The 17,208-nt window shown below is 47.1% G+C and overlaps 1 protein-coding gene across 3 annotated transcripts; it reads left to right on the plus strand.

The window, feature by feature from the left end:
- The first annotated feature begins 262 nt into the window (after positions 1-262).
- On the plus strand, positions 263-16,293 carry LOC129150260 (cytochrome P450 4A11-like). 3 transcript variants are annotated; one of them, XM_054721136.1, is made up of 12 exons: positions 263-580; positions 6,565-6,706; positions 7,568-7,612; positions 8,087-8,214; positions 9,203-9,327; positions 9,703-9,863; positions 10,301-10,407; positions 10,493-10,683; positions 10,787-10,920; positions 12,234-12,298; positions 12,440-12,516; positions 15,430-16,293. In XM_054721136.1, the coding sequence occupies exons 1-12, from the start codon at positions 386-388 to the stop codon at positions 15,596-15,598; spliced, it is 1,539 nt and encodes a 512-aa protein (XP_054577111.1). In that variant the 5' UTR covers positions 263-385; the 3' UTR covers positions 15,599-16,293. The 3 variants fall into 3 exon arrangements, with proteins under 3 accessions (XP_054577111.1, XP_054577112.1, XP_054577113.1); XM_054721137.1 differs by lacking the exons at positions 12,234-12,298; positions 12,440-12,516 and having other exon boundaries at positions 15,430-15,529; XM_054721138.1 differs by lacking the exons at positions 12,234-12,298; positions 15,430-16,293 and having other exon boundaries at positions 12,440-12,471.
- Positions 16,294-17,208: the final 915 nt, after the last annotated feature.

The raw sequence follows: 17,208 nt of genomic DNA on the forward strand, positions 1-17,208 counted from the left end.
GAAATTGAAAGGATAATAAAATTGTGCAACCATACCTACTGAACATTTGGTGAGCTAGACTGATTTCTATACCTCGGGGTTCATTTCTGTTTTGCTCACATCTGTATCCTGGCACCTAGTGTACTGGTTGGCACATAACAGGTGATGATTATGTGTTTGTTAGGAAACTGATAAGTGGAAGTTGAAATGTACACAACCATCGTCACTGTCAACTAAAAAAGCTTTTCTTCCTGATCCCAAGATAACTCCTCCACTCTGGTGACTCAGCTCTAAGCTCTGCCTTCACCCTTCACCCACCCCACAGGTGGGTGGGAGAAAACTTCCAGACTGGCCTGAAGTGGTCAGAGATGGTCAGAGATAGTCAGAGGTCCAGACGCACTGCACCATGAGTGTCTCTGTGCTGAGCCCCACAAGACTCCTGGGCAGTGCCTCTGGGCTCCTGCAGGTGGCCTCCCTGCTGGCTCTGGTTCTGCTGCTGCTCAAGGCAGCCCAGCTCTACCTGCACAGGCAGTGGCTGCTCAAAGCTGTCCGGGAGTTCCCGTCCCCTCCTTCCCACTGGCTGTTCGGGCACAACCAGGAGGTAAATGGGAGTGGGATAGGGGAGAGGGAGGGCAAGGAGGGCAGAGGCTCTCAGAGTGAGGTCATGGTCAGCAAGTCTATAGGACAACAGAGCCTTGTTGTGTGAGAAGCACGTGGTCGTGGGGGCAAAACGCAGGTTACCCCACAAATCGTGGGTCCTCATCCCATGTGCTGGTGTTCTCAGTCTGTCAGATCCTCTTTCCTTAGGTCTGCAAGCTATTATGTCAGCCAGCCCTTGAGGACAATGGCTGCTCCTTTCTGAATCTCCCTGCTCCAGGCTCACAGAACAGAACTCCTCCATGCTTCCCTGCCCATGTGCACTCAGTGCCATCCTGTCTGCCTGGCCCCAAGCTTGCCTGGGAACACAGACTTCGTCTCATGGATCCCTACCTGTGGGGGTTCATGGCATGTGGGGATGATAGACAGGAATTTAGAGAAGATATCAGGTCCCAGGAAAAGGAATAAAATCGGGTGTAGGGGTCCAACCAACTTGTTTGGCCTGAGAATATGGGTTTTTCAGACTGATGACTGCAGTGCTAAAACCCTGGCAAGTTCCTGGCACATCTGAGCAGGAAGCTTCCAGAATGGTCCCAGGAAAGGAGCACTGGCATCTGCGTCTCACCATTAATGACAATTTCTTTACCTGCCAGCTCCTATTCTCCATGTCCCTGACATGTGAGCTCTTTGGGGCTGAGGATATCACCCCCCTTTCTGTGCGCTCATCCCAGCACAGAGCCTGACACAGAGGCTAGCTTGACTCTGGTGTGCGGACTGACAGAGAAAGGAGCAGCTGGCAGGTTGTGACAGACAGTGCTCCCCAGCTAGCTCTGTTAGCACTAGTGCCTGGGGGGAAGGGCACAGAGTAAGGTGAGGGGGCTTCATGGAGAGGGGCTCATCAAGGTGGGTATGTGGATTGAGCAAGCCTTAGAATGTGGAGTGTGGCAGAAACCTGAGAAGATTTCAGAGAACAAGGCCAAGATATTATCAGCAGAGTGGAGCCCCAAATGGGAATTGCTCCTATCAGCCACAGAGAGACAACCAAAGCCCAGTTACTTCATGCAAATTTGGTACAAAGGACTTCCAGATGATTTGTTGATTTGGAGCAACTGTGATTTTTATTGATGCAGGAGTCACCTTTCTGAGTTGGCATATGACTAAAGGAACCACTAAATATTCCTACAGTGACTTTTCCATACCCTTATGACATTAGATGATATGTAGACTCAGTAAGTGAGTAATGCTCTTTTTATAACTAAGATTACGCATGGTATGAATCATCTCTGTAATCCTGCAGGAGATACTGCAGGTAAATAATCCTTTATTTTATTTTATTTTTAAATATATTTTATTGATTTTTTACAGAGAGAAAGGGAGTGGGATAGAGAGTTAGAAATATCAATGAGAGAGAAACATCAATCAGCTGCCTCCTGCACACCTCCCACTGGGGATGTGCCTGCAACCAAGGTACATGCCCTTGACTGGAATGGAACCTGGGACCTTTCAGTCTGCAAGCCGACACTCTATACACTGAGCCAAACCAGTTCAGGCTAATCCTTGATTTTATAATACTGCCTGAGTTTTTAATTTATTCAATACATCTGTAACTGGCTAAGTCTGGAATTGACTGCCACATGTTGAATTCAGATTGAAACTAATCTTTCAGGCCAGATGACAAGGGACAAGGTGGGCAGTTGAGCATGTGGGGCTCTGTTTCCGAGCTACCTGGGTTCATATCCCACCTCTGCACATACTTTAAATGCCTGCTCTACAACCCAATTTCCTTATCTGTAATGACGGATAATGACGATGATGATTATAGCACTCAAGTGAGTTCCTATCCTATATAATAAAATCCCAGTGACTGAAATGGTGGAACAACCACAACGACCAGAGACCAGAACGACCATGACCTCTCTCCCGGCTGTCCACCCCCCAGTTAGCGCTTAGCAGCAATCTGGCAGGCAGGCAGGCGAGCAGTTAGGGGCAATCAGGGAAGCAGGCAGAGTTGGTTAGGGGTGATCAGGCAGGCAGAGATGTTTAGGGGTGATCAGTCAGGCAGAGGCAGTTAGGGCCAGACAGGCAGCAGAGTGGTTAGGGATGATTAGGCAGACTGGCAGAGTCTTTAGGGGCAATCAGGCAGGCAGAGGTGGTTAGGGGCGATCAGGCAGGCAGGCAAGCAGTTAGCAACCATCTAGTTGTCCAAGATGGCAAGAGGGATGTCCAACTGCCAGTTTAGGCCCAATCCCACAGAGGTCCCGGATTTCAAGAGGGGGCAGGCCAGACTGAGGGACACCCCCACCCCCCACCCCCATGCATGAATTTCATGTACCAAGCCTCTAATCTATATAATAAAAGCCTAATTGACCGTTACAGTGGCACAACCAGAATTGCCGGTTGCTATGATGTGCACTGACCACCAGGGGGAAGATGCTCAATGCAGAAGCTGCCCCCTGTGGTCAGTGTGCTCCCACAGGGGGAGTCCTACTCAGCCAGAAGCAGGACTCATGGCTAGCAAACACATCAGCGGTGGCGGGAGCCTCTCCTGCCTCCGTGGCAGTGCTGAGGAGCAGTGAGCCAAGCACTAAGAAGCAGGGAGTAGTCAGATGGTAAGGAGCAAGGGACCTGGACTGTGAGAGGGATGTCCTCCTGCTAGCTTAGGCTTGATACTTCCAGTCTAAGCAGGCAGATGGCTATTCCCTGAGGGGTTCCAGACTGAGAGAGGGCACAGGTTGGGTTGAGGGATACCCCTCCCCCACCCCAGTGCACACATTTTGTGCACCAGGCCTTTAGTCTATATCAGTGATGGCAAACCTATGACACGTGTGTCAGCACTGACATGCATAGCCATTTTTGACACGCGGTCGCTGAGGTGGCCGCATACCGAGGATGAAACATTTGCTGCTCCTGAGGATGAAACATTTGCGACTAGAGTCTTGGAGTTAGTTTTTTCCTCAAAGTGACACACTACCCGAGTTATGCTCAGTTTTTTGGTGAAGTTTGACAGACCAAGCTCAAAAGGTTGCCCATCACAGGTCTATATATATAAAAAGCCAGCAACCAGATATTGGAACAACAAGAACAATCAGAAAGACCGGTAGCTATGACACCCACTGCGCTGGCCTACTGGCCTGATGGCTGGCCCTGCCCCTGATCGGCCCTCCCAACCCAATTGGCCTGTGGTGCCCCCTGTGGCTGGCCCTGCTCATGATAGGCCCTCCCACCCCAATTGGCCTGCCCCACCCCCGATGACCCCCCCTGATCGGGTTTGGGCCAGTCTGCCAAACTCCCATGGCCCTGAACCCTGGCCAGCCGCACCCCCAATGGCCCCCCTGATCAGGGGTGAGGCTGGCTGGCCAACCTCCCACATCTCCTCCCACCTGCTGGCCTGGCCCAATTAATCCCCCATTGGGGCAGGTGGGCTGGACCCCACTATTGCACAAATTTGTGCACCGGGCCTCTAGTAATGCTAGAATTGTCCCTGGCACAGACCAAGGCCACTGTTCCACGTACTCTAATTTGTATGAATTTTAAATAATATATATATTTTTTTCTATTTTTTTAATTAAGGTATTATATGTGTACATATCTTACCATTGCCCCCCCTCCACCCCAAGGACAAGCATGTTAAAGGTACAAAAACACTACATTAGTTTGTATGGAATTTCACAGGGACTATGGAAAGAGGAACTAACATCTTTGGGTTTCAAATAATCCAAACTGCCCTATTTCCACCCCTCTCAACTCTCATGTCCTCCCTCCAAACCAGGAGTCCTTGCCATGCCAGCAGAGCCCACATCTGAGGAAGCTGTGTGGTCACATTATTATCGGTCCACCTACTCCCTTTGTAGAAATTTCTTGGTGTGGCAGTTGCCAGGGACAGCCAAATGAGGATGACTCCAGGGCAGCGCGGCCTGCATGGAGTGGCTAAAGTGTGGCGGCCACATGGGCACTGGGTATTTGCCTACAGGGTTGTCACCCCTGCCATCATGGGCACTATTCCCTTTATAAGAGTCTCCACTGGCTCTAGTCACACATGCTCAGGGACAGATGGCATTCCAAACTTGTTGACTACAGGGCTGACAGAGCAGTGGATGCCAAATGGCTTATAGAGGAGAATGGAAATGCAGAATGCAATTTACCTCCTTTGGGTCCCCAAAGGGAAGTAATGACAGTGGCCAGCAGCAGGAATTTTCAGGAAGCTGACGGGCTTGGGCACCAAGCAATTAGAAAGAGGGCATGCTACTGTGTTGAAAAAGGGTTTTCCAGGTCCCTACTGGGCCAGTAGGAGGGATCCTAGAGATCAGGTAACATAGCTGGGGTGGTAAGAGGCTCCCATAGATCAGTCCCCACCTGGGGTCAAAGGAGAAAGGCAGCCCTAATAATGTACATGACCTGGGAGCATGAAATCTTTTCCTAAGCCCTTCAAGTAGGACACTTCCCAGGGCTCAGCAGGATTGTCTGCCCACCCTCACCCCCACTCAAACACAAGATCTATGGTAGCAGGGACTTGTGTTGTTCACCGCTGCATCTCTAGCAACTAGAATGGCAACTGACCCAAAGTAAGTGATCAATACATAGTTACCAAACAAATGAATGAGTAAATTCATCTACTCATCTACTCATTTATATATTTCATCATTCACTGTAGTGGAAACATTTTGAGATGTCTTCCCAGCCCACAAGCTCTGATACCTCTTCCCCAACATGAGTGAGCCTCTGAATGCCCTATTCAACCCCAGCCACAGTCGCTAGTAGCAGGTGAACACCTTGGCTATATTACAATCAGATTCTCGAATAGAATTCACAATGTCACACAGATAGGACATGTGGTACTAACAAGCATGTTAAAGGTACAAAAACACTACATTAGTTTGTATGGAATTTCACAGGGACAATGGAAAGAGGAAGGGAAGGACAATGGAACCATCCAGGAAGGGTTCAAGTGCTCTTCACCTTGTGGACCTAGCTCCACGAGGACAGGGACTGTTGTCTGTTTATTTGTGAGCATATTTCCAGCTTCTAGAAAATTGTCAGGTAGAGCCCCAATAAACATTTGGTAAGAGAATGAATGCAGAGAGAAAGTATTAGAGACTCAGCACTGGCAGCTCTCCAGTCCCTGGATCTACTCCTTCTGCACCCTGCTGCTCCCGGCTCTTGGGCTCTGAGAAACACCCTGGGGTCCTCAGCCACCTGGGCATATACTTTAACAGTTTCCTCATTCTTCAGGGAAACAGGATAAAGTACCAATCCATCCCCACTCATAGCTGTGCCTTGAACATTACACAATTGTCCTATTTTGTTAGGGCTGCTTAACAAAGTGAGTGGCTGAAACAACAGAAATTGAGTGTCTCACAATTCAAATCAAGATGTTGGTAGGGTTGGCTGCTACTGAAGGCTGTGAAGGAACCATCTGCTCCAGGCCTCTCTCCTTGACTAGCAAACCACGATCTTCTCCATATGGCTCTTCACATCATCTTCCCTCTCCAAGTGACTATTTCTGTGTCCAAACTTCCCCTCTGTTATAAAGATAGTTATATTAGATTAGGTCTAATGACCTAATTTTAACTTAATTACTCCCACAAGACACCATCTTCACATAAACTCACATTCTCAGATACTTGGGATTAAGTCTTCAACATATGAACTTGAAAGGGATACAGTTCAACCAATAACTCTAAGTCTGTGAAAAAAGTGTGTACACCACTCAGTCCATAACTGAACATTTATAAAACTTGTTCTATGTGTAACATTCTAAAGGTAGTTCTGACGAGGGCCCAACCAGAAGCCAAAATCTAACCTTAGACCAAGTGTTGATGAAGAGCCAGCATCCAGATCAGATTCTGGCTCATCAGATACAATTCCAAGCTCATAATAACTGCTGATGGATCCTGAATTCTCCCTGTGGCCATTCTCCCCTTCACCACCACTCCAAAATCCAGACTTAAAGAGAAAGGTTTTATTGATTTGTCTTTCCCTTGCTTATAGTTCCAAAAGGACCAGGAGCTACAACAGTTTCAGAAATGGGTAGAGAAATTCCCATGTGCCTGTCCTCGCTGGCTATGGGGAAGCAGTGTCAGCTTCATGGTTTATGACCCTGACTACATGAAGGTGGTCCTGGGAAGATCAGGTGAGACAGAAACCTGCATTGTGTCTTGAGCAGCTCTTTCTGCTTGGGTACATGCCCTTGAGTTGGTAATTCCAGAATAGACTTGCCGTTCTACCATCATTATCTAAAGTCCAGGGGTCCTCAAACTTTTTAAACAGGGGGCCAGTTTACTGTCCCTCAGACTGTTGGAGGGCCGGACTATAGTTTAAAAAAAAAAACTATGAACAAATTCCTATGCACACTGCACATATCTTATTTTGAAGTAAAAAAACAAAACGGCAAAAACACCCACTTGTGGCCCGCGGGCCGTAGTTTGAGGACGCCTGAAAACCCTCTAACAACCACCCTGCTAGCCTACAAGCCAGCTTAAGGCCAACAATGTCTGCTGAAATGGAATGCTTAAACAGTGGTGTGGGGCCACTTTTCCCCTTAATTTCTCTTTCTTTCTTTCATTTTTTTCTTCCGTTTTTAACCAGTTTGAGATGATCAATTGTGTAAATTTGCCCAGATCTGAAAGACAAGTTCCTGTCCACGCTGAGTTGGGTTTGGCACCTCTCATTGTTGCCTATCCTGAGTCATGGAACAACTAAGCCCCCACAAATAGGTGGGAAGACCACAGATTTCTGTTTCTCTGGCACTGAGGATAGAGACTATTTCTGGCCGATTCACCATCCTGTGGATGTTCTGCTGCTGGGATTGCTTTCCTGAGCCCACATTAACTATTAGAACAGATACTTGTGATGGGAGGTTGAGGAAGGTCACTTGAGACACACTCTTAGCTGACAATGATCAGGAAGGAATAGCAGCCCGTGTTCTCGACCACAGTTGCTTCAAGGAGCTTGTCCCCTCCAAATTCCTCCATTGCCCGGTCTTCTCTTTCAGACCCAAAGAATCATGGTACATACAGATTCCTGGCTCCCTGGATTGGTAAGTATGTGTAATCAGGACTGCTGTTCTGCCAGGTAGACTTACCAAGAGCTATCTCTTTGGCTCACAGAGAACAACAGCTAACCAGCACTATCACCACCCTCATCTCTGAATCAAGCCTGATTTCTCTTCTAATAAAACCTTTACCAATTCCGGGTGGTGGTGATGGCCCCCCTAAAACTCAGTTTCTTCCCGTCACTTCTCAGTGCTCTCCAATGTTTTCAGGGTAATATTCATTTATGATCTTCTATGACCTGCCCCCCTACTCTACTTCAGCCTTTATCTCACAGCTGTCATGATGACATCCAACTTACTTGCCATTTTGAGAAATTGACGTTCCTGAAATGTACTGGCCTTTCCTGCCTTTGCCCATAATTTGTGTTCTTCTGACACCCTTGGTTCCTCCCAAATTGTCCCGAGTCATCTTTCTGATTCCATCTCCCCTTTCCCCTCCCACACCTTTCTGTGGTCCAGGATATGGTTTGCTCCTGCTGAATGGGCAGACCTGGTTCCAACACAGGCGGATGCTGACCCCAGCCTTCCACTATGACATCCTGAAGCCCTACGTGGGGCTCATGGCCGACTCTGTCCAAGTGATGCTGGTAAGTCCATCCCTCTCTCACCTGCTCACACCCACTCGCAGCACAGCTCATATAGTCCACCTAGGATACGTGTGTCCTTCAGACATCCATCACACACAACTGGTTAGAATAACATGCTCCTATCCAACAATGTGACAGAGCTTTCCAAAGGTGGATGGGACAGGAGGTACCTGGGCACCAGCTTGGATCCACACTACTTTGGTCATTGCCAAGAGAGAGCAGAACCATGGCAGAAACAGGGTCTGCTCTCCTCTCACCACCATGTCTTCAGCACAGTGGACTAGAGCAATAGTCATTCCCCTGGACAACAAGATAAATGGACACTGGCAGGCCTTGGCAGTGGCAGCTTCAGTGACAGGGTGGACATCCCAGGATGTCCTTCAGGTGGCTCTGGCCTGGGTGCCAGGGCTTGTTTCAGCATGAAATGGAGCCACTCCATGGAAGGAAATGGAGATTACATCTGCACTCACAGATCCGGATCCTGATCCTACCAGCTATGCTCAGCTAACATTTGATAAAGGGAAGAAATTAAAATCCCTGATGCCATGTTCTTAGCAGTCCCAGTACTGGTCTCTTAGGTTACCTCTTACCTTGATACATTTGCTACATAGAGTTGAAGTGTACTTATCCCTCAGGTTTAGCTCAACCCCAGGAAAGAGAAGATTTCCAAATTGTTGCCTGAGTAGCAATGTTTTCTGGTTTGGCAAAAGCTAGTAATGATCATAACTTATTCCTAAAATTCAAAACCAATTCAGACTCTTATGAGGGATCCTGTTTAATTTTATAATCACAGTTTCTGAGAGTATAATACTGACATTACTAATGTTTGCTGTACAGTCTTAATATGTTATAATGCCTCTATTCAAGACAATTATGTATTGGGGAAGGGAGAGAGAGAGAGAGAGAGAGAGAGAGAGAGAGCGCTTAGCTGGTCAGCTGGCGCCCTCTGGGGTAGTAGAGGAGGGTCAATGTCCCCCTCCCACCACAGGACAAATGGGAGAAGCTCATCAGTCAAGACTCTCACCTGGAGATCTTTGAACACATCTCTTTGATGACCCTGGACACCATCATGAAGTGTGCCTTCAGTCAGCAGAGCAGCATCCAGATGGATAGGTCAGTGATAATCATTCAGCTGCAGGGCTTTTGGTTTACCAACTGATATGAACTTACTGGAGAGGCAGTTCAGGCAGTTTGGGTGCTCATGAGCACAAAAAGCCAGAGTCTGTCCAGGGCTCCTGACCACAGACAATTCCAGACCAGACCAAAATTGAATCAGCTACAGATCCCTGATCCCTAGCAAGGGAGAAGTCTGGTTGCTCTTGACACTTATGAAGTATGGAGGGTCTCAAAGGCTATAAGATAGGGGCAATGAATGCCTCAGAGGCACCTGTACCCACTCTTTGGGGAAACTCCCACCTAGAGCTCCGCTTCACCTCCAGGTCAGAGCCCCCGCAATACCTTAATCTGTTCTGTATCTTCTGCCTGCAGGAAATCCCAATCCCAATCCTACATCCAGGCCATTGAGGTTGTGAAAAATCTTTTTCATTCTCGAGTGAGGAATTTCTTCTACCAGAACGACATCATCTACTCACTGACGCCTGATGGCCTCTGGAACAAGCGGGCCTGCCAGCTTGCCCATCAACACACAGGTTGGACTCCACCTCCTGGGCTGCTCCCCCTCCTTCATCATGTACATCTCAAAGGGACTGGCCCTGACCTCTACTTTCCTTTGGGAACTAGAACATACCCCCACTGAATACTTACCTGGTGCGGTGCTTGGGAACCGAAATGTCAGGGTGCAATGGAATGTGCTGGTGTTCCCATGTGTCACCACATTTTGATGTCACCCTCTCCAAGCAGCATTCAAGCAGAGCCCACTCCATGGGTGTGCTATAGAGGGGAGGCCTGACTTGCAATCAGATGATGCTAGACCTCTCACCTCTCATGTGCACACCTCTCCCATACCCATCCTAATTTCCTGGCATCCATATTGGAGCAGGGTGAGGGGCTGATGGGGCCACTGTGGGTCGCTCTTTCTGGGCACCCAGGGCCCTAAATTTGCCTGCAAACCACTATTCTGGTACAGACCAAGTGATCAAACTGAGAAAGGCGCATCTGCAGGATGAGGAAGATCTTGAGAGGATCAGGAGAAAGAGGAAGTTGGATTTCCTGGACATCCTCCTCTTTGCCAGAGTGAGTGTCTGTAGGAGGGGCCTGAGGCTTTGACCAGAAGGGCAGAGGAAGGGGCAAGAAGTGCACTCTCACCTTCCTTTTGCAGATGAAGAATGGAAGTAGCTTGTCTGACAAGGACCTCCGTGCTGAAGTGGATACATTCATGTTCGCGGGCCATGACACCACAGCCAGTGGCATCTCCTGGATTCTCTATGCTCTGGCTTCCCACCCTGAGCATCAGCAGAGGTGCCGCAAGGAGATCCAGAGCCTCCTAGGGGATGGTGCCTCCATCACCTGGTGAGTGCTCAGGAGATGGGAGAGCCCTGCCCACACAGCTAGACACGAAGCCCTGTTCTGCCCGGGCCATGCCTACCCTAAGATTGGGCCTCATTCATTTCAGGGATCACCTGGACCAGATGCCCTACACCACCATGTGCATCAAGGAGTCACTGCGACTCTATCCTCCTGTACCAATTGTTGGCAGAGAGCTCAGCAAGCCCATCACCTTCCCTGATGGACGCTCCTTACCCAGAGGTTTGAATTTTACCACACTCACTAACCTAGGAATTCTGCAGGAACCCATGGCAGACCAGATCCACATGTCCTAGAGCAGTTCTGAACCTCTCTGGTCTAGTTTCTTCATCATTAGTTGGATGCTTACTATATAGTTTAGATGAGGAATATAAAATGCTTGGCACAGAGTTGGACCACAGTAAAAGTTCAATAAATATTAGTTTCCCTTCCAACTCAGAGAGAATAAATCATTCAGTACATTCACCTAAATAGGGTCCATGCCAATAAGACACCTCACATGAAGAGAATCCTAAGCATTATCATTCTCCAGGACTAGCACTCAATCACATGTAGAATCCATGGTTTTATAATGCTACAGTAATTCCATTTGATGACACTGATGCTCTATGATTCTACCACTTCATGTTCCCATCCCAACGCCAGATTACAAGACTATAGGTGCAATTCTGTTTGCATGGTCACATCTATTTGACTTCCCTCCGTATCTGAAGTAATGTGTGCATAACTCCTTTTTGACAAATGCAAAGAACTGTATAAATGGCAGTTAATATAATACTGAATACTGACTCAGTCCATGGAATCTTCCTCACAAGAAGATGTTGGATTCATGATGTGGCTTTTGGTTTTTTACTCTAATATTCTAATTCCCTGAGATGTGAGGGTGGCAGAGACAATCAGTCAGAGGTAGATGTAGATGTGGTTTCTTTTTTATGGGATCTAGGCAAATGAGGGAAACCAGGAAATCCATGGTCATGGGTCTGATGGGACAGTCTTTAAGGAGCTGTCACGTTGATGTCAGAGATCAACTGATGACCAGATCTGAGAACCCTGCCATGGTTGGAGGTCACTCCTTAGCTCACCTTTGGTGGTCTGTATCCCAACCCTGCCACATCCAAGCTGTGCGATCATAGGCAGGTTGCTCGGCCTCTTGGAAGCTCAGGTGTTTCATCTGAACAATGGGAATATTAGCACCCTCTTTGGAGGATTGTGGTAAGGATAGATGAGTTAAAGCATAATCCCCAAGGGACTCATGGATGGCACTTGATAAATGTGAGTTTTACCTTGAATTGCTCCAAAAGTAGGCCTTTACTTCATTCTTCCTCCTCACTCCTGGGCCATGATTGACTGGATCACCATCTGATATAGTTTCCTAATGTGTGCACATGTGCTTTTCCATGTCCACCCCACCTCTATTGCAATAGGATCAATCCAGTCGGAGTGACTCTCATTGTGGCTCCCAAGCTTTTTGTGCATGCACCTGCCCCCTGCTGGCATGTGTATAATCAGTCTTCTCTCCTCTCCCTGCCCAACAGGAATCCATGTCTCACTTAACTTTTATGCACTTCACCATAATCCAAAGGTGTGGCGTAATCCAGAGGTATGGCAGCTGTGGAAGGGAGGATGGGCTGTGGAAGGGAGGATGAGCTGATCTCTCTAGACAACACCTCCTCCGGTGCCCTCATGGATTAGATGGAGGGGCTTGACCTTACCTATCCTGGCCCTACTGCTCTCTCTGCAGGTGTTTGACCCTTCCCGTTTTGCACCGGGTTCTGATTCACACAGCCATGCTTTCCTACCCTTCTCAGGAGGATCAAGGTGAGGCATCCTGTACTTGGGTGGTGCACATCACCGAGGGCATACTTTGATGACTGTGACCTACATTTATATGTGGTGTCTGCTGTTATGCCCTGGTATATTGTTGTGTTGAGAAGAAGGTATTTTTCTATATGTACAAAAGAAAGGTGGCATTTCAGGGCAGAGCACAAACACTTAATCCACTGATTTTCTCTCAAAAGCTTTGACTGTCATTTTTTTGCCAATGTTGGACTGTGTAGACAGTGGAACGATGGTATATAAATCCCACTTCACATATAGAATTTTGCTTACTGGAAATGTCATGGTTATGTGAATGTTAATATGAAGTCCAAATTTTGTTGGGAGACTGCAAAAATAGAGAGGCACATATTGGTCCAAAACTCCCCAAATGACTACTTTCCCAATGGCCTACCATAATTCAGTGTCAGTCATTGTTTTAAAGTTCAGTGATTCTAGCAATTTTCTCACTTCAAGAATATGACTTCTCAGAGTTAAAAGTTTTTTATACAAATTGAACTTCAGATTGCTTTTCTCAGTTATCAGTAATATTAAAAAGGGTTTTTTTTTCTCTTCCCTCAGTGCAGTCCAGGAACTGCTTTTTCTACTTCACTGATCTGTCACTCACTGTATCTGTGATATTTGCATGTGTTTGAATTTCTAACACCTTCCTTGTCCTAACTGCTCAAGCCCTAATCATGAAAGGCCTACTAGCCATTTGAAGAGAGTTTCACTCCAATGTGTGACTCTCCAATTTTTCAGACTATTCTACAAAAGCTTCACTGTACATTGATACTCACGGAAATGTGACTAATATATTGATATTCCCATAAGCATGGTTTGTATATTGATATGCACAAAAGCATGAATACTTTTCCAGGACAAAATTCTTTATAGAAAGTGGGTTGTATATAGCAAAGTTCCAAAGTTTACACAGTCCAACCTTGGCAAAAAGCATAAAAAGAAGGACAATCACTGCTTTGAGAGAAAACCCACTACTTTGCATATGACATATAGCATTTGAAAGGCTCCTGGTGTGTAAAATATAAGGCATACCTGAAACAACTGAAATAGAGTTGGACGAGTATACTCCAGAATGCCTGCTGTTTGAAAATCTGCAAAGGCTATAGAAGTCTCCCTGTAAAATAGTAACTTCCATAAACTTTGTACTTGGTTACTGAAAATAAGCTTTTTCTGCCCTAGCTGCTTTGGTTCAGTAGTTAGAACGTTGGCCCCGGAACTGAAAGGTGACAGGTTTGATTCCAGTCAAGGGCACATACCTTGGGTGCAGGCAATCCACATTGATGTTTTCTCTCTGTGTCTCTCCCCCACCCTTCCACTCTCTCTGAAAAATCAATGAGCAAAAAACACTTGGGTGAGGATTAACAAAACCAAAAAAATAGGGACGTTTGCAAAAAACAAACTTTTTCTCAATCCATAAGTCTATGAATTCTTCAGATGGGAATCAACTTTTACAGAACAACTTTTTTCAAATTGTTCTTTCAGAGATTGATTAGCTGTACCATTTGGTTTCTCCCAGGATTGAGTCCTTCCTCATAGACCTTGGCTTGAAGTCATGTGCCTGCCACTAGAGGGCAGGAGAGCACTAGGTAGCTCAATCCCTAGCTTGGAACTCAGGTTTACTTTTTTTTTTTCCTTCTTCCAATGTTAATTTACTTTTTCAATTCAACTGATTTCATTCAAATATAAATGTATCTTAAGTGCGTGTCTGTGTGCCAAGTCCTGTGCTAGGAGATTGGTAAGATACTGTCGCAGCCTCTAGGAGTTCACAGACAAGAAACAAATACCTCTACTCACAACACAATATTCATTCATTCTTTCACTCACTCATTCACTCATTGAGCACACTGTTGAATGTTCCATGTTCCTTGCACTGTCCAGGGCACTGGATGGTCAGGTATTCTTAAATAAAACACTAATGCTGCTTTGGGGGTCCTGGTAGGAAGGGGTACCGCTAGCAGAGGAGTGAGGGTGGCATGTCATTGGGATCAGACTTGAACATGTGGCAGGCAGAGGTGCAGGGAGGGCATTCTCTGTGATCTCAACAGCATGAGCTGAGTTAGGAAGTGGAGCTGGACAGGTAAGAGGTGAGTGACGCAACCCATCGAGGGCTTTGATACCAGCTGTGGCATTGGACATGTCCTACCTGTGATTGGAGGCCTAGAAGGAGTTGAGTTCGACAGTAGCTTCAGTGAAGGTTAGAGAAGGCAGGAAGACAGAAAAGTTTAGGTGAGGAGACTGATGGATGTCAAGGAGGGACATATCTGCAGTAGAATAGGAAGGTTACAGAAGCTGGTTGACTGAGGGGATGAGGGAGAGGCAGGAGTCTGGACCATTCATTGGGAGGCAGGTGGTGCAACTAGTTGAAGCTGGCTAATCCCTGGTTGTACCAGGAAACTCTTCTGTTTCATTTCTGATTTCTTTATAATAATCAAATGTCTCCTTCTCTTTGAGGATCAATGTCCCAGTGTGTGCCCTAGAAAGTGGGGAACTAAGTGTGGTGACCACCTTAGGCCATGTCATGGCCTCAACATTGTGAAATCAGAAACTGTTGTGGAAGGAGTGACCCAATTAATAATTACCTTTGTAGTGATTCACTTGACTTGACTTGGTGGCTGAAGTCGCTGACCAGCCCCTAACAGATTTCGTGCCTGCTGAGAACAGAAGTAGGAGTTAGGAGCTACTTCTGGAAGAGAAGTCAAAGTTCAGGGGCAGAATGTGAAGCAAGGCTTGTGGGGTAGAAGCATGCATGACCTAAAAGGAAGGGGATTGGATTGACTCACATCAGAATGCCCTGTTCCTGGCAAGAGCTCAGTGACAAATGCCTGCACAGCTGAAAACAGGATATCTTACCGTTTTTCATGTTGTTTTCCTCATATTCTCATCTTGGTCCAGGAACTGCATTGGGAAGCATTTCGCCATGAATGAGCTGAAGGTGGCCGTAGCCTTGACCCTGCTTCGCTTTGAGCTGGCAGCAGATCCTCTCCAAGCTCCCATCCCCCTCCAAAAAATCATCTTGGATTCCAAGAATGGGATCCACCTCCAGCTCAGAAAGCTCTTCTAGTCCTTATTCGGACAAGGGCAAGCTCTGAGGAACTCCTTCCTGCCCTTCCCTGTCTATCTCCCCAATTCCTGCTTTCCATCTGCACACTTGCCCTTCCACCTGATGTCCTCCCTGGGGTCCTCTGCCTGTCTGCCCCTCTGTGCTTTTCACTTTCTTCCTGCTTCTCCATCTCTGAATTAGTCTCCTTTAGCTGCTATAATAACTTACCACAGCCTCAGTGACTTAGAACACACAAATTTCTACTCTTAGAGTTCTGGAGTCAGATGTCTGACATGGGTTTCACTGGACACAACCAAGGTGTGGGCAGGGCCACCCAACCTCCAGGGCTCTAGGAGAGATTCCCTGTCTTTGTCTTTCCAGCATCTAGAGCTGCATTATTATTTCTTTGGCTCCTGGAGCCATCCTGCATATTCAAATCCAGCAGCATCATCAAATGTCTCTTTGCTTCTGTCTTCACATTGCCTTCTCTTTTATGAGGACATGTGTGATTACATGGGCTACTCAGATGAAACAGGACATAGTCACACCTGGCAGGGAATAGACCCTGAACATCTGGTGAGCCATTCTTCAGCCTAATTGGTCCCCATGTGACCACCATCAGTTTGTGTTCTCGGTGGCCTTCTATGTGTTTCCCATTTGTCATCTCCACACCCTCTCCTTCTTTCTTCCTCCTTGGAATAAAGTTAACAATGTCATGTGATGTGTCTGTATTTCTTTATCTCCTTTGTCTTCCCTTTCCTGCCACATTTGGTGACTATGGTCCCCTGACCCTGGGCTCTCTATTCCCTTCCTATTCCTCCATCAGCCTCTCAACCGAGCCCTGTTCTCTTGCTGGTTCTGAACATAAGTCCTCCTTTTATCTAACCCCATGCCATTCCTAGGTCAGAGTCCTGAATGCCATAAACAGACCTCCTGGCACACCTCCTGTTGCAGTAGGATGCCTATTTCTGCCTCCCTGAAGGCCTTCTCCTCCAACCAGGTTCTCCCTCCCTGTCCCCTGGACTCCTAGGTCACTGCTCTAAGAAGGGGCAGGGTGGATATGCAGTGTTTGACTGAGATACAGAGTAAGAATGTGAGCTGGGAGCATCCTGTAATGGATCTTCAGCAGGTCCCTGGACATCAGGTGTTGCAGAAGGATTTAGTGGCCATGCTAAGAGAGCACAGGACAATGGGAACTTGGAATTCTGGGTAGTCAGCCATATCAAATGCTCTAACCACAGAATTTCACAGGAGTTAAGGGAGGGACCAAGAAGTGATCCTGCTAGCTTCAGACAATGGGAGAAACCCAGGCTGAGTTCACACTCTCATGCACATCTGCATGACACATACATGGAGACACTCCTGTGCAGCCACACCATGTGTGTCCTCACACCACACTTTCTCCACACACTCATGCCACAAGTACCTGGGATCAGAGAGGGAGCAGGGTGTCTTAGAGAGCTGGAAGGATGGAGTGGACTTCATCTTGGTGCTCTCCGGTCCCCAACCTCTGTCCTCCCCTCCCACTTGGAGTCTCTGCTTTCCCTCTAGCTCCAGAACTCTCAGCTCTATTTCTCACCAACACATTCCTTCAAACAGAGTCAATACTACCTATGGATTCTTGGTCAAAG

The sequence above is a fragment of the Eptesicus fuscus genome, chromosome 9 (assembly GCF_027574615.1).
Source record: "Eptesicus fuscus isolate TK198812 chromosome 9, DD_ASM_mEF_20220401, whole genome shotgun sequence".
NCBI lineage: Eukaryota > Metazoa > Chordata > Mammalia > Chiroptera > Vespertilionidae > Eptesicus > Eptesicus fuscus.